Raw genomic sequence first — 23557 nt, 5'->3', positions numbered from 1 at the left:
AGAGGATTTTACATTTAGAACATTTTTATTACTTTATTGTTCTTTCTTAGGATGAACAATTCAGTTACTTTAAAGTCAGTAATTCATTTAAAACTTCATGCTTAATGTGAATTTTTGGTTATTTTTATTTGACATATAATTCAGCCTTTCACTTTTCAGGCATAAGAAGTGTTTTTTATATTCTATATAAGGGTCTAACGTGTTTTACTATTTGAACTTAAAAATCGTTTAGCTTCTTTCAACTTAATTTGCTGTAAAATCATTATTTAAAAAATATCCAAATTAATGTATTTTTTATTCGTTTTTTTCAGTTGTTTTTCAACTAAATAACTAAGAGGCATTTTAAAAGAATTGTTCAGGATTATTCGATTCTTTAGGTGTCTTTTCATCCTGGTTTCGGCATCATGGACCCCAAAACAATTCTGCTCTTTTTCTGCGTTGTCAGGAGCTGAATTCTGTTTTTTCATCAGTCCTTCTAGATATTTGTGTTTTATTCACAGTTTGCTTTTCTTAATCAGCTCATTTTATTCATCCATTTAAAAAATGCTTTTTAGAAATGCTGATTCAATTTAATTCAAAAGTCAGATTTTTATGTGAGCTTTGAAATACTTTATTTTAAAATATTTTGTCAAATTGGGTGATTAAAAAAATACCTTTCTGACACTTCCGTTTATTATTTATTATTATTTTAAAAGGATTCTGGAGCATTTTCTTCTTGTTTTTCGGATTTCCTAAAGCAAACTGAACCTTAGATCACTGTACTTGTTGTCTTGAGCTGGTTAAAACTATTTATTAACCATTTTCTCATTTCTGATTTCTCTTTACAACGCATCTGCAGTGTTGCTGGTTAGGGTTAGGCAACACCACAGCTTCAGCTCCAGATTTGACATTCTTTCCACTATTGTAACTCCTCAACCATTTATACAAATGAACGTAATTCCAGCGGATTGTGAAGCAAAGAAATTTAACCTTGTCCTGATATTCTTATACAATTGACGTAAATCAGCTGCTTTTGCTGATTGGTGTAATATCAGTGCAAAGCCAAAATAAAAAAATCATTTTCTTTGCTTCCGAATCAGCTGATCACAGAAACTTTAAAAGATTTACAATATGTCAAAGAGCACGTGTTATTTAGGGGTCGCCAACGACATCTTTGATGCTAAAGAGTTAAGTCATTTCTTATGTCCTGAATATGAGAGCTGAGAGCCTGATTGGTTAAACTCCTCTTTGGGGGCGGTACTGGAAGCAGCATTTGGGTCCAGGTAGCCTATCCTGTTTCAGCGTTAGTCTTGTGATCGCCTGTGCACCGCATGGCTGCTTCAAGGCTTTCCTCCACCTCCAGTCAGCTTTAACAGAAGCTCTTCATCTTCTGTTTTGGAAAAAAGCTTTTTGTGATTGAGGCCCTGCGACAGACTGGCGACCTGTCCAGGGTGTACCCCGCCTTCGCCCATCAGTAGCCGGGATAGGCTCCGGCACCCCCGCGACCCCGAAAGGGAAGAAGCGGTCAAGAAGATGAATGAGTTTTTTCAAAACCGTTTCCACCTGGGGCTGTAAAATATGAAAATCTGATGTTAGAAGCTACAGCAGATTCATTACATGAGCTTTCACTAAATTCAACAGACGGTAAAAGTCAAAAGAATCTACTCCTGCGTCACATGAAATAAAACAAAAAGGAGATTTGACTTGGGGCCCTTCTTGTGGAATGAGTCACGCCCAGACCGGTTCTCATTGGCCAGAAGAGAATTAGTCATAAAGTCTGGATTTACCAAAGAGTGACACTTTGAGTCTGGATTGTTGTGGAAACACAGGAACAGACTGTTTAACATGCACGGAAGACAAATCTGGTAAAGGAGACGTGAAATGGTTTAAGGCTCAAACTCAAAGCCGTGAACAGAAAAGCTGCATTTCTAATAATAGCAGGATGAAAGAGACAAATAAAGGCAGTAAAAACCCCTGAAGGGAAGGAGCTTTCTCCGTGCTGATGTCACCTTCAAATTCACACATTTCACGCTGAGAAAGCGCCACTCAGGTCCGTGTTTCAACTCTCCGAGGAGCTGGAAGCCGCCAACAGTCTGATTCTGCGAGACTGAAGTCAGACATGATGAGAGATCTGAATCCACCTGATGTTTGAGCCGCAGAAACACTCTCATCCTCTCTACTACCACGTTTCCTTTGCGGAGGAATTGAGGCCAACATGGCGGCAGGCGCGCTGGACGCCAGATTAACATCTCCTCTCAGTCTGTGCACGATCACAGATGTAATCCGGGCGTCCTCCCTGAGGACGGCGGAGGGATTATGCAGACGCTGCAGGCTGCCTCTTCACACATGTTCACCTCTGATTTGATCCCAAACTGCAGCTGCCAGGTTCCTACGTTCAGGCTTTAAGAGATCTTCCGTAGTGAAGGAAGTCACTCTGGAGCTGCAAATGTGAGGGTACAAACCTGGAGAAATAACCAGCTCCTTCTGTGACAACCGTTGACTGTTTATAGAGAACTGGACCGTGTGACCCCTCCCCCCTCACATTCCAAACAGGAAGTACCTGCTGGTTCCAAGAAGCCAAAATCCCATAGATTTCTATAAAGAAATACACAACTATTACTCAGTCATTCTATTTTTTAAAAATAACCAATCATGCTCCGATACTTTACTTTAAACATGTTCTCCACAACTCTATTTTTTTGTGAGTATTTTTTTTAAGATGCCTCGAAAAAAGTATGTCGAATGTTCAAAGCGTTTTATTGACATGCTTTCAAGTGGTAGGGGTGGGGACTTCCAACAAGCTCAATTCTGATTGGTGAGAGCTGTTGCCATAGAAACAGGTGGTGGTTTTGGTCCATGATGCAGGAAGCAAGGTGGTAAACGTCTGGAACGAGTTTGCTACCAAAGCACCCAAAAAACATACTGGGGTCCTGAGCAGATTTTAATGGAAATCCTCCTAATATCAACCTCACCTATTATCAAAAACACAAAAACTATTGAAGAAAAATCAAACTATTTTAAAATCATCTAATCTCTGGAGGCTTCGGTTAAGATAGATTTAAGATATCGAAAATACACAAGGACACCTCAGAGAAAGTGTGAGATGAATTGTGGCTAATTGAGAACCAGGATTTAAATCTAAGAAACAGAAGCGCGGAACAGCTGGTCCAGACTAAGCCTCCCTCACTTCCCATCATCCATCTGTGTAAACTCTCTCCTTATAGCTAACATTAGCGGTGCAACAAAAATGATGAACAATACTGGAGCTATCCAGCCGAACAGTTTTGATCCAGATTCCAGCTCAGATGAAGAAAACCAAACGTACATGGATCTGTTTGTCTGCTACGACGGAGTATTAGGACCACTTCATAAAGAAAATTTTAATTTTTAAAATTACAACTTTAAATCTCCTAAATTTACGAGAAAAAAGTCATAACTGCTAAATTAAGAGAATAAAGTCGTATATTTATGACTTTAAAAGTCCATCCATCCATCCATCTTCTTGACCGCTTCTTCCCTTTCGGGGTCGCGGGGGTGCCGGAGCCTAACCCGGCTACTGAAGGGCGAAGGCGGGGTACACCCTGGACAGGTCGCCAGTCCGTCGCAGGGCAACTTTAAAAGTCATAGGCTAAATTTATGACTTTTAATCTCCTAAATTTACGAGATTAAAACTAGATTTATAAGATTTTTTTTTGGGTGGCCCTCATAGTGGATGAATCAGAATGGAGCAGAGAAGGGAGCTTGTTTTTCTACATAGCAAATAAGCAGATTTTCAGATTTCAGACAATAAGAATTTAAAAAGAACCATATTCTCTTTTCCTTTTATCTAATCATTTAGTTTGAAGTCGATCCAATTATATTCTAGTTAATCTTTTGGTTTATAACAGAGATTTCATTAGAGGTTAGGATCATACTTTTGTTTCTCTGTTATTCATCTGTAAAATATGTTTATTTTTATATAGCATTAAAGCATTGATGTAAAAAACAAGAAAACAATGCTTTACTCAGGCGAACATAGTGCGATGACGGCAATAATAAATTTAAAGAATTTCTGCCTCGTGTTCTTGTTTGAACCATCAGAACACCTTTAAGCTTCATCTAGCAGAGATTCTATGTTACATTTATGCGAGTGCACGCACTATTTGTCCTAGTAACTAGGCAAATCATCTAATCAGGTCTTAACATTTTAAATGTGACATAATGTGCAGCTTTGGGTCCAAAGTATGTCTAAATATATGGTTGTGAATTTGCAGCACAAGCCTCCCTTCACTGCTTTGCTGCTCCTTTTGTTCTGTGAGTGAATTAAAGTCAGTGCAGCCGAGCACATCAAAGTGTAATTGGCAGAAGCGCTTTAGACCCGCGCTTCTATATTTATGCTGTTTATCTGACAAAAAAAAGATAAATCAGCTCTGAAATGATGCAGCCGCAGATCCACGAGCTTCATAAGCTCCTCCTGATCCAAAATAAATTAATAAATAAAAAATAGACTTCATTTTTTTCTCTTTGTGGCTTTTTTCTGCTTAATTAAGCTGTCATTACTGAGCTGTTTAAAACTGGTACCTATTCAAACCATTTTTTTGGTAAATGTTTGAGGGGAAATAACTGGATAGGAGTCACAAGTCAAAGAGCTAAAAAAAAAAATCATGATTGGGTTGTGGAGCTTTAGCAATCTCCAGCAAGCAGTTCCAAAACAAGAAGTAAAATAATCAAAAACACAGAAATTTTAATTTAGAAAATGCTATAATTTCATAAAAACAAGCGTGGCAGCCCTAAAGCCTAAAATAAAACAATGGTCCTTCGTTTATGAAGAAAGTTACATTCTAAAAATAACCTGCGATAGGCGATATCCTTGACATAGTCATTATTATGTTTCTCTTATTTAGGCTCTTGAAGTTAAAATCTTCATAAGTCCAGGATTACAGAAAGAAAACAAATATCTGAAGATTTTTGTGGATAAAAAGACCTCCGATAAACTACATCGATGCTAAAGCAAACTAGTTTCATGAATATTTAATTTTTATTTAATTTGTTGAGACTATTCTAGCTAAGTCAAATCCCAAATTCTACAAGAATAAAGTTTCCTTTATTGTCTAAAATTCTGTTTCTGATAAAACCAAAACCACTTTTTTGAGATTTTAATTGAGTTTTCTGTTTCCGCTGGTGTAATAATGTTGATAGAAGACAAGTGTGTTCTCTATCTGCTGGACATCCCTGGAGATGCTCTGCAGCATGGCGTCTGCAACATGCTAACATTCGCTATTGTCCTGTCACATCAAATACGCACAAAAACAAGAAAACAGGAAAATATTAATACATGTCTTTGATAAAATCTGCGTTATTACTCATGGTTGATGGCCATTGTGATATTATTTATGTCTAAATGATTTAAAAAAAAGCACAGAGCTTCCAAAATTAGCATAGTGTAGCGCTAGTAGGCTAGCTAGCCTGCTGGTAACCTTGCCAGAATAAAAAGAAATGCTCAATTTTAGTAAACGGCTGACTATAAATGCTGTTAAAACTGTCTAAATATCTAATAAAATAAAGTTGCTTCTTTTCGTTTTAAAATCTAAAAAATTCAGTTGTCAAAAAAAGGCAAAGATTACCCAACTTATGTTTCAACCATTTCTTTTAGAACACAATTAAAACCTAAAGCTTAGACTGATTTTGCCAGTAAATCCTTTCACTGAGGATTGTTTTTGCTCACTAGACTTCAGAGAAACCTGTTTTATGAATTCAGCTGAGCAGCATTCAGACATGGCTTCAGCCTCGCCACACACGCCGTGTCGTTTCAGCTTGAACAGCCAAGCAAACACGACACGTTGCCACCTGCAGGGCACCGCCTTCAGACTGCCTGCTGCCGCAAAAAAAATCTTCCTCCCTGCAGCCAAAATATCCCAAACGTCACAGCAGACGTGTTGCTAAACCCCCACAGTTGCAGTGTTTACCAGTACAGTAGAGTAAACAGCGTGATTTTATTATAACAAACAGTCTTTCTTAAGTACTTTTGCTACATTACCCCTATTTAATTGAAGTCAGATGAGAAGTTGAGCTATGTTTGTGATTCTGCATGGCAGCCATGTTATTATAGTGAAGGAATGCACATAATTGTGTGCATTTAACTGGAAGACTCGCCTTTTTATCTGTCCTTTTAGCTAACTCCTATGCTTTTCTTTTCATTATTCTATGTTTTTATTGTGAGAATTTGTATACTTCTATTTCTGCCTTTTTTAAATATCCTTTTTATGGCATTGCATCCATCCATCCATTATAGCAAAATATGACCACTAAATTTCTTTAAATGTGTTAAACATAGTTTAACATAGTTGCCAATATGACATAATATCTGTAATAAAAAAACAATGTTCTGGTTTATTATATAGCATTGTAAAAAAACTACACCTGGTTAACTTTACTTCACCTCTTTGGTTATAATTATACTATTTTCACTAAATGTGCCCTGATTATGGCACTGATTTAACACAACTATACACTAAGGTAAATACATGTACGTACATTTATATGGTGTTACGAGTTTTGTCAAGTAAATTAGTTTCAGATATTGAGATTTGATGCTGTGTTGAGGAAATTTCCCATTAAAAATGTCCTGATTTATGGACTACTTGCTGTATAATAGTACTGCCACAAACAATTATTTCAATAGTCAACTAATCAGAGATTATTTTTCCGATTAATCAACTAATCGGATCATTTGTCGGCTACATGTAAAACACATCTTAACCATCATTTGCTTTAAACTTGAAGCGTTTGGCCCAATCTGAATTTTTCCCTTCCCCTTCATTTACCCCTCCAAACGGAGCATTATAAAAACATAGTGTCTCATAATTCGGACGTCACTGTCATTCGATGACATCACCATTAATCGCCGGTCCGCTAGCGTTAGGGCGGAGCTTCCAGTGCTCAAATATACATAGCAACATTGGTTTTATAACTTTAAAAAGGTCATGCTACAACAAAAAGTTATTACTTACATTTAAATGTAAACTTCTGTATTTCAGAGCGCACTCACGTGAAGAAACCCTCGCAACGGAGGACTTTAAAAAAAATATTCCGGACACACTTGCACTAAAAATGCCCCTTCAAATGGAGGGATAGGGAGAAGGGAAGAATTCGGATTGGGCCTTTAAGTTATCACTAAAAGTAAATACAATTAAGAAGATTGTTTCGTAAACCTGTTGACTTGTTATGGTAAGTTTTTCTATAACTTCCTGTGACATCACTACAGACCCGTATTAGCACCACTTCGCATGTCTGTCAAAGACAATGGCGGATGCAGCATTAGAAAGTGTGCACTGTATTTAAAAAAAAAAAAAGACTAATCGACTAGTAAATTAGTCATTGACTATTTTAATAGTCGACAGTCAAGGCATGATCTAGCCATGAAACATCCTTTTGATGTTGTTTGGTCTCCCGTTATTCACCAACAGCTCTTGAACCTGTAAACACAGTCTGTAGAACTCTGTTGGGGTGCTATAACTTTGGATTGATCTAGTTAGCTGGTTACCTGAACTTTGATGTGTTTTTTGGAAGGATAGAATGAGCTCAAACCATGAATTCTCGTGTTTTGGAAAAATAGCAAAAGTATTGAGTAAAGGACAAGGTTGATGATACAATAGAATGAAATGGAGGTCCCGTCAGAGTCCATGGTTGTCATACTTACACTTGGATGTTGCAACAGGGTGGCAACATCAACAAGAAAATCACTATCAATATTTAAACAAGATGTTTTCTTTCTCCACAGGTGTACGCAATCCTGGTTAGTCATCCTCCTCAGTCCAACGACCATCTGACTCCAACGCCTGTCTCTTATACGGCCGGCTTCTACCGCATTCCTGTCGTTGGCCTAACAACTCGCATGTCCATCTACTCGGATAAGGTGAGATATGAAACTGTCACTCCAGACTGACTTGATTTTTATGGATGATCTTTCATGGATCAGCATGAATTTAATTCTTTGACAATTCTAATAGTTTAAGATTCACTGTGCAGGATTTGTGGTTGATCAAACAAAAATAATAACAGAATCAAACTGTAATATTTAAAGGTGCGTCGTGGTTTTAACGCAATGTTCTTCTGGAACAAGAGATACGGTCTGCAGTCAATAATGATGGTTTTATGCACAAGGTGCACGTTCCTCTCTGTGATATGAGTGCTAAAGTGGGAAGCTCAGATCAGTGTTGCTCTGTATCTGTGCTGCTGATGTCTAACAATGCCCTCATAAAAGAGATCAAAGATTGGCTGAAGGTGATGGGGAGGTCTCTTTGTGCGAGCGGCCACAGCAGCCCGGGGCTGGAAAGGGCAAAAAGCCCAAGAGACAGCCCCACTGCAGGAGAAGGGGAAACTGTGTACAAAGGTAAACGTGTGGCATTAGCAAAGAGGGGAAAATGAACTAGCACAATTAATGTCAGCTTTAATTACCATAAGTAGTTCTATATCAGCTCTCGACTCATCCAGACGCTCCAAGAACGCCACGCTGGATATGTGATACGTCTCAGTAATGTTTGCCTCTGGCATTCCAAAGCATGAGCAGAGATGTGCCGTTTGCCGCCTTTGCTGATACAATCATACAATCATATCGTGTTTGCTAACTGATGTATTTACATCTGCTTCTTTTAAGTTTTTTGTGTGTTTTGACATTCCTTATTCCAAGACAGACACACAAGTGTATTGCCTCACACATGGTTTTACACACAAACTCTCTTTTGTCCTTCAGAGCATCCACTTGTCATTCCTGAGGACGGTGCCCCCGTACTCACACCAGGCTCAGGTGTGGTTCGACCTCATGAGAGAGTTCAGGTGGAACCACATTATCCTGATTGTCAGCGATGACCACGAGGGCCGAGCCGCCCAGAAGAAGCTGGAGACACTGCTTGAAGAGCGCGAGACAAAGGTGAGTGTTTGTTGGTTAACAGCTGATGCATAAACCTCCTCACTGTGATTCCTCAAGTAACTAATACGATTATAAAGATGGAAAACACAACTGGTCACCTACGAGAACAAAAACACCTGCACACTCAAACACCCACACAAGCACACACACCTGTATTCAGACATAAACAATAACACTTATAGAAACACCTGTGCAGACATTGAATGCACCTGTTCATCTAACTTTTACAGTCAGACACCTGCACACGTCTATGTACAAACACACCCGTATATACACTAACACACACCTGCACATCAATACCTACAAACACACCTGTTCACAAACTCATGAACACACACCTGCATGTTAGCAGTTCTCAAAACACCTTTACACTTGTAAAAACACACCTGTACAAATATGTCTACAAACACACTGCAATACACACACCTGTGTACATTGTACACACTTGTAAGCTCACATTTTTGCACATGAATCCTGTACAAATACCAATGTACAAGCACACCTGTACATACAACTTCTCACAATTAACACCTAAAAATACACCCATCAGTACATCAGGGGTCTGTTTCAAGAAACCATTCCTAAATTCAGGCAACTCATCTTTTGTTGTTGCTGTAACTTAGTCTGTGAATCCAACCTGGTCTGGAACGGACTTACCTAAAGAAAGTTAATTATGGCTCCTCCCACTTGAGTGTCTGCATGATCTGTTAGATTCACCTTTTTTCATGTCTGCAGCAACAAGACTGAAGTAAATTAAAGTTGATGCTTTGATCAAAATAAACAGATTCATAATAAGTGTTATAATAGTGAAAAAATGAATTAAATAAATCACATGTATTTCCATAAATCTAAAATCTTAATTCACAATAACCCACAATAACATATAAATATAAAAACTCAAATTTTACATAAATGTTGAATATTATCAAGTATTTTTCTATAATGTCGATTTTTAGCAATAACACAAATAAAGTTGTCTCACTTTAATATTTTCATTTTAATATATGGTTTTGAATATTGAAAATTTACCTTCAGAAATAAAATGGCATCCGGATTGAACCTTTGCTATTTCTCATAAATCTGTTCACGTTTGGTGTAAAAACACATCAGGATGAATAATTTCACCTGTGTCAGGTCAGTGTGGTCCTGTTGCCATGGTGATTCCATCCGAGCTTTCTCTTCTGGGCCTGCCTGACCTTATGCTGATCAGCCGGTAATGAAATCGGAAAGTTCCCCCGCTCGGACTCTGCTCTGTCAGATTCTCAATGAGATCAGGCAGAGTTCTTGAAACAGACCCCTGTAAAGTCACACAGCTATGTAGGCACACCTGTACATGAACACAACCGAATAAAAGTGTGTAGACATGTCATTTGTGTTTATTTAATGGCTCTTTATCTGCTGTGTGTGTGCGTGTGTTTGTGTGTGGAGCTCATCCCTCATTGTCATTCTTCCTGTATCCCTCCATCATCCCTGGTTGACTCATCTTTTTTCTGTCATTCCTCCTTTCTCCTTTGATGTTTCTCATCTTTCTTTCATTTTGTCTTTCGTCGTGCTTTTATTCCTGCCTCAGCTCTTCTCTCGTTCGTGGTCATTTCTCTTTATCTTCTTACTCAATTTCCTCTTTATTTTTATCTGTCTGCCATTCGTCTCTCATCCTTCAGCAATAGCTCTAACCATCCTCCCACTTTTTATCTATTTTATTCCCTTCTTTTTCATCCCATAATCATTTATTCAGCAAACATCCATCACCCTTTCATCATGTATGCTCCCTCACTGCTTTCTACCTTTTTATTCTACGTTTTTTACTGCCATTGTTTAATTTAGCATCTATTTTTGCTCTATTTTCTCGCTTTATTCATCTCCTTCCATTGTCCTTTTTTCCCTTTGATTTTCTCTTTCAGTCCTATTCATCCTCTCTCTTTGAATCCTTCTTAATGTCTCACTCACTTCACCTTTACTGCTAGTCTTAAAACCCCCTTTGATCATTTTCACCCTCTTTTGATCTTTCTTTTATTCCTTTTATTTGTTTATGTTTATGCATTGTGTTGTGTAAACGCTATTTTTCTTTCATCTCTTGTTTTTTTTGTTTCTATGTTCATTACATCATCATTTTCCCATCATTCCTCATACATTTGTCTTTCTCTGCCTTATAGAGTTTCTTAATAACTCCATAATTCCTCTCAGGTCAGTTTTGAATCCTTTACTTTTTTCTTCCTATATTTTTTATTGATATCTCCTTACTTTCATCTCTTCTTTAGCCTTCTTTTAACGTCATGCTTTGGTTCTTCTAGTTTCTAGCTTGAATCTTCTGCTGGATCCACGACTCAGTTCTCTTTCATTACCTCTTTTACATTTTTTTCATACTTTATCTCCACCAAGAGGATTTGTGAAAAAGAAGGGTACGATACTAGATAAAGCTAGAACTTTCCCCCACCGAATCATTTTATTGGTCTCTGGTTTAATGATAGCATTAATCATCAAAGACTTTTTCTTCAAAGCAAAGTCAAACTTCTCGTCTGGACCTAAACCTCATGAATGAAATGAATTTTTCTTTTGAATGACTCACATCATAATGTTGATTCATCGCTTTCATTTTGTAAAAACTCACATTTGATCATTTATTATGTTGTTTCATTGCTTTAAAATTCTGACAATCTACCTAGAAATTACAGATAAGGATGACTGATGAAGGTTCTGGGTCATATGAACATGTTACAACATAAACTCTTAATTCAGGATCTTAGACTGGATCAACTTATCTCTGGTCCTGATGCTGCTTATACTGGAGCTGCTGGTTTTGTTTTGTAACTTCTGGTCTTCAGAGTGGACTTAAAAGTTGAGTCTGAACCAGTGCCGGTCATCTCTCTTGAACGTCTGAGGTTATGCATCGGTGGGTCTTAAACACAGGACATATTTGTGATGAAAAAGAGCTGCACGTCTTGAATGAAACCTGCAGTAGGATCCCATCAATGGGCCTGCTGGTCTTTACTAATCCTTACCTGATAATGACTGCAAATGTACAGTACTGGTCCTTAAATTGGATCTGTTGACTGGGAATCAGGATCCTTTTGGTCCTGGTTGTCAGCTACGTTGCTGCTACAACTGGCAAAGTTGGCCTGGTCCTAAATGATCCAATATTGATGCAGGACTGGTTGCATTTATCGCTAAACCTATTGATGTTGCTTGTAAGACCACGGTTTAACACCAAGATTGCAGGAGCATTAATTTAAACTCACTAATTTTGGGTAGCACCTTGGACCTGTGATGACTCTGTTTTTAGCTCTGGTTTGATTAATATTATTACAACGTATTTTAATAATATTTAACTTGACTCATGACCAGTAATCCTGGTTCAACACCAGTGAACTTTGACATTGACCCGTCTGATCTAGACTAGGACTGGTTATTCAAATTCAGGACCTGTTGATCTTGAACCTGAACTTTCCAGGTCTTCTCATTCTAACATATTCATTACCTATTAGTTCTAGATGTTCAGGCTCTAAAGGGCCCTCTGTACTGTACACCGTTTGTACTGAATCATGCCAAAACAAGGGGTTGGTTGCTTTGCTTAAGAGAATATTTTTATATTGGAGATCTGTGCCATAGCACACCTCTGCAAGCATTTCCAAGCACTGTGTTCTTGAGAATGAAATGAGAGCCATTGCTGCAACCAAATGAACCATACTTTAGGGTCAAATCCACTCTGGCACAAATTGTAAGGTGTGTGAGGAGGCCATTGGTCTCTAATTACCTTGACTGGGTGATTTTTATGAAGTATATGGCTGACTTTGACTTAACCCTTGTGGTTCCTAAGATGGACCTACTTGTTTGACATCCAGATGAAGGATCACATGTCAAATGCTTTGATTAAATACATTTACAGGTCATTTCAATCAATTAGGAGCAATGAGGAGTTAGGTGTCTTACTGAAGGACACAAAGACTATCTAGCCTGGGATTTGAACCCAATGAACAACCAACTAGCAAACAGTGAGCTCTTCACTTGGAATAATGTTTAAACTCTTGACCTGTCCATCTTGACTTTATGAATCTATGTTGACAAAACTTCCTGAACCGCTATCAGTTCTTTAGGTGCTCCTGCATATAATTAAAGACCAGACATGCTGTTGTTGATGATGGATACCCATTTGAAATTGTTCTTGATTAGCGTTGGAGCATCTGATCTGGGTCTAGCTCATGTAACTCATCATCAAGATCTGGAGTCTTGATTTTTCTTGAGCTACTCTGACACATCTCTTGGTTTTGTTGATGACATTGTTTTGGTCTTGGTGGAGGTTTGACTGCCTTATGTTCTCACCTTCTTTACATTTTAGTCTTATACTTTGTTTTCTGTCCATCTTTTGTTCCCTCCCCCTCAAAAGAGCCCACAATGTAATCTCTTTCCCCACTTCTCATCCTTTCTCTTGTCCTTCTGTCCATGTCCTCTTTTCAGTTTCTCAACATCGTCATCTGTGGTCTACTTCCTAATCACGTCGACTGACAGAGACCAGAATTGTGCAAACACATCTCAGCTGATTCCATCGCAGTTGTCAGATCAGCTGTCCATCATTCCTGTTCACTGTTGCTGCTGCTGATGAGCAGCATGACCTGACCCACCTCCCCACCTTTAGGACTCACGAGTTTTCCTTATAAAACTCAGGGATTTTTAGATTTTGTGAATAAGGGTGGCGTTCAAGTTTCAGCGCATAAATGACGGTATCATCTGCATATATGGACACTACATTAGGCTGATTCCTTTTTACAAACTCTGGATATTGTAAAAACTTTACAATGTCTCAATGACTTTGTGGATTAATCTTCAGAATAACAAACAGGCTGGAATACAAAGAAAATAGGAAATTTGCAATCTAAATCCTTTCAAAGTTTCAGGGTGACTTTGTGCCTCACAGCTTCATGAATATTTGAGAGACTTTTTAAAGTGGGAGGAGAGACATGAATATTACAGCACATTAGTTAAAGTAGGTGAGCAGAGCAGTGGTGTGTGTGTGTGTTGTTTATGCTCAAACATCTATCTGATGTGTGTCATAAATATCCCATCAGCCCTGAGGCGCTCTGAAACATACAAACCCACAGTTAACCACACACAGCGTTCTTAAAGAAACCCTTCTGTTCAGAGCTGAGTTGTTTTATTGGTTTGAAGCTTGTAATTTTTTTTTTTCATTACACTCATGATTCTAACAGTGATGTTTAACAGAAATTGCAGTCAAGCTTGAAATTAGTAAAAGCACCCGTGGCAAATTTTGACTCCGTTTCTTTTTTCTTCTTGGGTGGAAAGGACAGGTATTTCTCAGACGGAGATTAGACGACTATAAGAGGCATCGATGTGAATAAAAAATGCTTAGCTTTTATATATTCCACACTATAGGGCGCATCGGCTTATAAGGCGCTCTGTCAATGAAGGGTCTATTTCTAAACTATGTCAAAAACAAGGCGCATTGAATTAAAGAGAGTATTAAGCGAGACAAAAGAATCAGGGATAAATCTGTCAGTCAGTTGGAGTTTATTAACTGCATTCACAGTAACTATAGAACTTGTTTGTAACATGCTACACAGATGCATTTCTTGGCTCGAGCCAGCAGATGTCTCCCTTCTTCAAATGCTATCTCACAGCAAGTGTTTCAATGTGGTGACGACTCCACGAGGAGTCCACAACTTTGTCGTTATATTTAGTGACTTCTCAGACTCTTCCAGTGATTATTGCTTAATGTCTTGGGACAAATCTGATGACAATTTCTGGCCTTGTTAGAGCCTTTTGGTGATGGGGTGTGTGACAGCAAAACTATGGCACCAGTAACATTCGCTGCCTCTTACTGAGTCCACCAGCTTCGGCGAGAGGTGCTGACGTATGCCCTGACACTCCTACAACACAGCTTCTATCCAGAAAGAAACATTGAAATGAGCATTGCGTCTTTTGCAATTGGACCAACATGACCCATCTATGCCCCATGCTCTCATGTGGACTGATATTAAGCTTTTATTTTGAAGAGAACACTGACTTCTCTGCCTCACAAAGGTCTAATAAGGTTCAGATCAACTGTGTGACCACAGTTTACAGCGATTTTTAGACACGCAGGTTTCGTGTGGTGCGAGAGCATGGATCTTGGTGGAAGTGTGTAGGCATTTCTGGGACTTGGATGTAAGTTTAATGAGATGAACATTTGGAGCGGAGTGAATCTAGGAGTAATGGGACGCCGCGCCGCCACACCAGATTAACATCAGACAAAAGTTTGCAGCGAAAAGAAACCAAACCAAACTGCATGCTCCTCCTGCGAAGGTGCTATCTGTTCAGAAGTCTGTTTAGAAGTCAACTAAGACCTGCTATTTGATGACTCCTCAGAGTAACATGTAACAAGTAAGTCCTTGGCTGCTAAATTAGTCTGACAGGTTTCTGAGTCGTCAAAGATTTCCTTTGTTCTGCTCTAAAAATAAAGCGGCTCTCTTCTCACCTCCACGTACAACTCCAGAGTTAATTTACACCTCAAACTAAAAAAAAAGGTGGAGGGCTGCTTTGAAGTTCAGTAGAGACATTTTAAACCAAATCTCTTCAGTTTCACTACACAAGCCTCCTCTCTGAGAATATGGAACTCCTACTGTGTAGCACCAGTGTGTCTGAGATCACTTTAGTCAGTTTTATATTATTACTAAGGTAAAACGATTTCCAATTAAGCAAATATGACTGTACTGTTTCTCTTAGTGGCACTAAAATATGGAAACTTGTTGATATCCTCATAAAGAACTATATAATGTGCTTAATCTGCATGCAGCACAGGACCCCTAATCATAGAGTACTAGTCCAAGGTCACAGCAGATTTCACAGTCACACAGGATTTTGTTCAAATCTGTTTTTGACTGTCTAATGCTGCGTTCACACCGGGCACGTAAGGCACATTTAAGACTGCGAAAAACAGGCTTCCTTGAACGCTCCTTTTGCATATGGTGTTCATACTGATCTGTCGCTACCCAATACTAGCACATGTACTCAGTTAGAAGAGGCTTGGTGCAAAATGTCAAAGTGTTGCAAATCTGGGGAATCTTATGCCAGACTTTTTGTTCACAGCTCTTAGCTGATACATGGAAGACTTGGTGTCTTAAAGGTCCGGCAGGGCACAAACCGCTACAATTGATTGCTCCTCCATGATCAATCTTCAAATGGATGGCACTTCCATGTTTTCAAAAGGACGCTACCCATATGTCACTACCAAATCCAAGTCCTTGGTTGGTCAATTTTCCGCCTGGTTAAACTTTCATCAGGTTTCACTGGCCACGTATTTTGTACCAAAAATGGCCTTAAATACTTAAATATGCAAGAGTATTGTACGCAAAAGCCAGAAACACGCAAATATGTGCATTTATCATGGACTTTTTATTGGAATCAGTCATTTGAACACACGTTTCTTAGCCTGGTGTGAACTTAGCATTATGGCCAGGCAGACACGTAGGCCAAATATTAATAATAATCTATAGAAATTAGGAGCAGTGGCTACTGACATTATTAAAGACCCTAATGAAGAAGGCACGTGCCCCAATAATAATCACAGCTACACAGATACATTTACAACCCCAAATTGTAAACTTTATAAACGTAAACTCTGTTCACTGGATCATCCTTTTTCCTTATTTTTTGTAAGTTAGACATACAGACAGACATACTTGTGACATACATATATGGTGTTTTGTCGCTATATCGCAGTTAACCTCTTTTCTTTATGTGTGTGTCTAGATTGGCTGTAGACCATTCTCAATTGATCTACTCCATAACATGTCTTCTTTGAAGAATGCATTCTATGCCAAAACAACATAAATATTGGACCACAATCAGATCTTTGATTTTATTCTATAATACTGGACTTATTTTCTATGAAGGTTCGACCTTTGAGAGTTTAAAGAAGAGAGAAAAGTGTGGAAATGTTCATGTCTGTCTGAGAAAAGTCTATAAAGTTTGTAGTGATCCTTAAACATCTGTAATAAAAGTGAAAAATAAAACAACTAATTTTCTGATTTCACCTATTGCAAGTTATTTTTAGAAGAATAAATGAGAGACCATTCTTATTTAACTAAAGTTGACTTCCGGCTTAAATATTCAAGGTAACACATTTTTTTAATATATTCATAACACACTGCAAAGTCATATGAAAAACTAACACAAATATCAGCTAGTGATACATAAAGAAGAGTGTCATCTACATAACATTAGATGGAACTGGTTTCAGAACCCTGTAGAACTGTTGCTATTGGAGTTACCTTCCACAGCCTCCTCTTGTGATTGTATTAAAGAAACGTCAAAGTAAATTACAATTATAAAATGACAATGCTGTCAGTTTAAATACCAACAAATAATACAATGTGATCTGCTCTGACGTATTATGTCATATTTGTATTATTATTGTAATTATTCATTAGTAAGGAATTCTCCATGCTTTCATGGTTCATTACAGCCTACGGAAAAACCTATCAAGAAGCTGAAGTTGACCCATGGATACCAGCTCATGAATGCCACATTGCCTTGTTCCAAAACGAAAATGTCAGATAGTCGTGTTACCATTTGATGATCTATTTTTAGAGAACAAAGACTATGTTCTTCATAAACATCAGCTTGAGAAAGAAAACCTTTAAGATGGGGGTTGTGGATTGGTATTTTTAATCCCCCAGCAGTCCCTGGGGAGGGCAGACAACATTTGTACCAGCCTCTGTAACATGCACACCGTTGATGGCAAGTAGATTTATTTCTGTGACATTTGATAAACATATTAGAATAAGATTAGACTTTATTCTTGCACCAAAACCACACAGACTGAGTACATGGGCTGTCAATGGGGTGTGATTTAAACTGCTGTCAATTTCTGTCTAACCAGAAAATGACTCTCCAACATCAGAGATGTCACAACACCTAAAAAACACTCTTTGACAAACTGTAACTCTTCAACAGTTTATGGGATCGTTTGAATCAGTGGATTCTGACATGGAGATAAACGGCTTTGCGCATATGATATGCAACACTTTAGTAAACACTTCACTACAGTTCTCTCGTTTATCACAGAGTGTAATAGGTGAAATCCGCGAAGAAGAAATACAAGTGTTTCAAGGCAGTAAAACTCCTCACTACACACTTTATAGACGTTTATCAGACGAAAAAGAACATTTTCACGCTTTTCTCTCTTACTTAAACTCTCAAAGTTCAAGCTTTCACAGAAAATAAGTCTAGAGCTATAGAATATAAGTAAAGATCCGATCGCGATTGAAGATTTATGTAGATTTGGCAAACTAAACGAATTCCGTCCAGGAGACATGGTATAGAGAAGACTGGTTAAAAACACAGATATGATTCCAATGAAGATTTATGTAACTCTAGCAAACTGCTCATGCTGCTGGAAGAGATTGATTGACAAGATCAACAGCCAATCAGAACGCAGAACACATTGTGCTCTTTAAGAAAAATAAATAAAGGATACAAAGTCATTGTGAAAAAAATCTGTGAAACAGTGAGACCAGGAAAGGTAAACCATGATAAAGCAATTAACCTTCATTCTCTCTTATGGGGTCCAGATGACCCCACCCTTATATTGATGTGTGATCGTTTACATGACAAAGGTGGACAGGATCTCATGTCTGCCATGGACACCAGTGAAGATAAAAAAAAACATTGAAAAAAAAGTTCAGCTCGCTGTCTTGTGGGGTCCAGATGACTCCACTTTTAATGTAAACATGCCTAAAACATAAGGGTAAGTGTTCCTTAGGTTTTTTGCGCTTCAGAATCCACTGGAATTATGTTAATTGCGTAAACAGTTCAAGAGTTATGGTGATTGAAAGATTGTCAACACTGGAACTAAAACCCTGGTGTTAAAGAGGTCATCTTTGGTTAGCTAGCTTTAACCCTTGTGCTATCTTTATGGGGTCCAGATGACCCCACCCTTACATTAATGTGCGATCCCTCCGTTGACACAGAATTTTATGTCAGCCACAGATGCCAGTGAAGATAAAAAATCCTTGGAAAAAAAAGCTCAGTGCACTGTCTTGTGGGGTCCAGATGACCCCACATTAAATGTAAACATGCCTAGAAAAGCATAAGGGCGAGAGGTCACTTGGCTGTTTGAAGAAACTGGAATAGTTCTTCAGTTATCATGCAATGAAAACAATTCATACAAGAAGAGGCTTGGTTGTGTATTTGTGCATTGAAACAGTCATCTGAACTTGGTGTATCCTTTGTTACTGAACTATAAATGTATTCCTAGGAGCATATAACCCAGCAGTTTTACCACTGCATTTCAAAATTTGAGAGTTTTTGAGGAAGAGGTGAAATGTCTATTGTAAAAAGTCAACCAAGTCCAGTTGACTGCTTTTTTAACCTACAGCTTTGATTAAATCAACCTGGATGAATGAGAATCTACACATGTATGTTGATTCGTAGTGATGGACAGGACAAACGAATCGTCTCACATAGCTGTGTTTCCTAACTCTTGTCCTCAGTTCACGTTGTCTTTCCAAAGTCACTTGGCTCAAACTCACCGGATTCACTGTGTGGTGATCTTACAGTCACTGCAGCTAGGTGTTTAAGCCAGGTAGAATAAAAGACGTGTGCTCTAAGGATTAGAGTTTGGATTACTGCTATAGATTGACAGACAAACAGTGGGACTGACAGATGGACAGCTCTGTTGGACAGGTGGACAGTCTTTGATGTGTTTGCCACTCTGGACCTGAAGCAAAAACAAAAAAAAAAGGAATCATTTGTTGGATGCTTTGCTGCGATTGTCTATAATCTTCTTGTGTCTGCATGTTTTCTCTGTGCACATTACTCATCAGACTAAAAACAGGAACTATGAAAACCTCGACCAACAGAACTTTGACTTCAGGAGAACACCCAAGGTATAAACTTGCATGGTGAAATGATGCACGCCGCCCAACCAATCTCTGAGCTCGTCCGGTAGTAGGCAAACACCAGTCAGCCCTGCCCACCCGCCCAGAATCCAACCCAGCTCCAGAGATAGACTTTTATCCTGGTGGCACGTCTTCTATCAACCATCTCTTTTCTTTCTTTTGATTTTTCATGATTCCTGCACACTGAGAATGGGTTCACGTTCGCAGGAGAGACGCCCTTCCTCTTCCTCCCTTCCTTCTACCCCTGAGTTTTTTTTTCTTTTTTTTTTCCATGTGAAGGGTTGCATGCAGCCAGGCTGATGCGTGGCTCTCTCTGCAGATATCTGAGGAACACTGCCCCCTAGGATCCCCTCACTTCTCTGCAACATTATTTTTTTTTGTTTTTGGGAAATGAACCTTTTCCTCCTACCTGCTTCTCCTAATTTTCTTTCCTCTCTCTACTCGAACGTTTTTTTTGTTAATTTGCGGTTGCATCCGTGCTCTCTAACATGCACGTCCCTGATTGGTTGAAGTCTTGAAAGCGCCTCAGTTTGCATGTGCCACCACACCACACACAACTTTTTGCCCCTCCTTCTTTGTATTCAGGCTTTGACTTTAAGTTTTCTTTCAGTTCAGCAAACCTTAGACACTTTTTGCCTCCATTTTTTTGCCCCTCCCCCCTTCTCTCGTGGTAGCGTGGTTGCGAGGGAGCATGGTCGAAGCTTGGGGGGGAAAGGGGTGGTCTGGGGACTGGAGGCTCTATGGATGGAGAGCTAATGATGCATGTCCTATGATATGTCTTTTGGTGTTGTGTTTTGCCGTGTTTCTTCCTGTCCCTCCTCGCTGGTACTGGTCCATTGGCGCCATGGTTTACCAGGCAGAGAAAGTTCTGCTGTTCAACCAGGACACCAACCTGACAGCTCTGCTGCTGGAAGCCAGAGACCTTGAGGCCAGAGTTATTATCCTCTCAGCAAGGTGGGAAACATTTTGATGGTTACTGGGACTTAAGCGCTGGGGTTGATGGTGTTTGAAAGTTGTATTCAAGATAGTTATCAGCAAAAAGCTCATTATAGCTATAAACACATGGTTTAATAGAAAAATAAGGAACAAAGCAACTTCCTGTCTCAAAAGCCCTTTCATGATTGTTAACTAATAACCGATCATGGGGAGGCCTCTATGAGTATGTTAGATTACAAAAAGTCTTGACTTAAACATCCAAATAATTGAGATGTTATAATCACTTCAGTGGCTACAGGTGTACGATATGGGACAAGGGTAATGCTGTCATGTCATGTCACCTGCGGAACAAGTCTAGTAATAAAATTTCGACTACAGTAAATATTCCATCTGCAATTGTCAGTGCTATTATTGTCACAAACGGGCAGACAGCTGGTTCCACTTGCAGCAGGTTTATTAGTTCAGGCAAGAAGACAGGAGTGAAGCACAGCTAGAAGTCCACAGGGCTAAATCAGAGTCAGTCAGAAGTCAATCACAAGCATGGGAGTATCAAAGATGAGACCAGAGTTTTCAGGGTCCAGACAAGGGTCAGGGCAGGCGGCAAGCCATCAGAGAGGAAGCAAGGTCAGAAAACAGAAGATCATGTACAGTTAGAAACACTTGGTAATGCAGGCAGGGTGGCACAAACAATACTACGCACTGAGTGAGGTTCTGTGCAGTGCTTGATTGGCAATGAGTGTCAGCTGAGCGGCATCCATGGGGTGATGCTCTGGGGTTGCTAGGAGATATAGTGTGTTGAGTACTCTGGAGACGGCTCCCGACGGTGACTAGACGGGGAGACAGAGCTATAACAAAATGGAAGCGAATGGAAAGATGGCAGCTCATGAGCAGAGGCCGTCAACCATTACAAACCTCCAAACTTGGGTTTGCTGGGTTTGGTGATATCTTACTGTATTGTGGAAAGTTTAGTGAAGTTCCAAAATGAACTCTACTCTAGATCAACCACTACATTACTGTGAAGCCCCACTTAAAACCAAAAAAAAGATAACCTAAGTTTATGAACAACTTAATAAATAAGTGTCACAAAGTCAAATAGAAGCAGTGATGCATCAGCTACAAAGACAGATGTAGTAGCCACACCCACCACATCCAAGTACAGGTCATGCAGACAGAGAGAATGGGTTTTGTCACAACATCATAAGCTATGGCTCAAGAAGAACAAGTTAGACATTTTAGTTTGTACTGTTTCCATGAAATGTTGAGAAAAATTTGTTTGGAAACACTTTAGAAAAATAATCTCTTTACTGTTAGTTAATGCATAGTTAAGCAATAATTAACATTGAAATAAAATGCAAATGGGAACTTGTTTGCATTACTATGTCTAGGTCTGAATTCCTTCACTACTCACTACATTGTGCACTATGTAGTGCATTCACCATTTTGTAGAGCTGTCTGAATCTACAATTCCAAAATTGATTGTCCTAAAAATTCCCAGAAGTCTCTGCGAAAAACCAGTCCACATTGATGCTCACTACATTGGCGAATATAGACCACTATGCCTTTAGAACAATTCTTGCAAAAACATTTTTTTCAAATGTAATTTTTTTGAACTAACCATCCACATTTTCATAATCAGAACACAATGGAGTCATAAAAAGACGTCGTAAAATGTTAATATTGTCTCCATTTTCCCTTTGAAATTGGTGAAGTCATATCCGCTGTTAAGAAAAGAAAAAGTATTAGGTTTGGTGTCTGAATTGCTTTTAAAATCCAGGGCACTAGATATTCTCGCTCTATATAGTTTTTAATAGTTAAGGACTAGGGATCATCCGGGTGGGAATTCGGGCATAACCTAAGTGTATTACTTAATGCATTAGTTAGCATTTAAATAATGTTTATTACTCAACCTCACTGTTGCAAAGCAGTAATTAAAGTTGTCTTATGCAATAACTACATGGTAGTTAATGTGTTTGACAAGCCTAACTGAGGTTGCAAAGCAAGGGATCTTTCCACAAATGGATCTAATCCAGTGAATTACGTACAGAGACATCTGTTACTTTATTACCACCATTTTTGTCATATTCATTGTCTCTATCAGGTAAATTTTCAGTCCTGCAGCAGGAGCTTTCCTGACTCTTTGTTAGATTTAGGTCTGATGTGTTGATGGAGGTTATGAAAATAATCAATAAAACTTAATGTCTAAGTGAGGTAACCTGCACAAATGTCTGTGTTTGTGCACATGTGAATGTCTGTGCAAATGCAGCGAGGACGAGGCTGCAGCCGTCTATAAGGCAGCCCGGCAGCTCAACATGACCGGCTCTGGTTACGTGTGGCTGGTCGGGGAGAGGGAGATGAACGGCAAGGCTCTGAATGAAGCTCCAGACGGTACGTAAGGTCTTTGTCTTTTCTCCCATTCTTCCGCTTCCTGTCTCCAGGTCTGTCTGCAGCTGTGCTTCCATCCAACTCCTCCTAAAAGTCTTCACGGCATCAGCCTATGGCTCTTTCAGCAGCTCAAAACTTTAGTTTGGGAGGAAAAAGTTGACTAGGAGAAGTTGAGGCTTTACGTCTAGGGCAGTATTCTGTTGAGATTCAAGCTGTTTGCTTCCATTTTATCAGCTAAACAGCCCTCTTTACCTGCACATGTCCTGTTGATTTTTTTTTACTTCAATTTTTAGAAAAAAGAAACAAAAAACTCTCAGATAGTAACTGGTGCGCACCAGTTAGTAACTAGGGAAAAAAAACCCCAAAATTTAATTTTTAGAAAAAAAAAAAAAATTTTATTTTTGCTTCAAATTATTATTACTATTATTTTTTTACTTCGATGTCCCTTTAGGGGCTCCGT

At 38.9% G+C, this 23557-nt stretch overlaps 1 protein-coding gene across 4 annotated transcripts in view; it reads left to right on the top strand.

Annotated features, from left to right (window-relative positions):
• grin1b (glutamate receptor, ionotropic, N-methyl D-aspartate 1b) overlaps positions 1–23557 on the top strand; it is a 93899-nt gene that overhangs the window by 12143 nt on the left and 58199 nt on the right. For 2 of the 4 annotated variants that reach the window (XM_024276355.2, XM_024276358.2), the window contains exons 3-7: positions 7739–7873; positions 8711–8887; positions 19705–19767; positions 20636–20733; positions 22979–23100. In XM_024276355.2, the coding sequence (XP_024132123.1) occupies positions 7739–7873; positions 8711–8887; positions 19705–19767; positions 20636–20733; positions 22979–23100 (595 nt within the window). The remainder of the gene's footprint in view (positions 1–7738; positions 7874–8710; positions 8888–19704; positions 19768–20635; positions 20734–22978; positions 23101–23557) is intronic. The other 2 variants (XM_024276357.2, XM_036213725.1) reach the window with 1 other exon arrangement.

This window comes from Oryzias melastigma, linkage group LG9, assembly GCF_002922805.2.
Source record: "Oryzias melastigma strain HK-1 linkage group LG9, ASM292280v2, whole genome shotgun sequence".
NCBI lineage: Eukaryota > Metazoa > Chordata > Actinopteri > Beloniformes > Adrianichthyidae > Oryzias > Oryzias melastigma.
The sequence above is the reverse complement of the archived record's forward strand: the minus strand, read 5'-3'. Positions and strand labels throughout refer to the sequence as shown.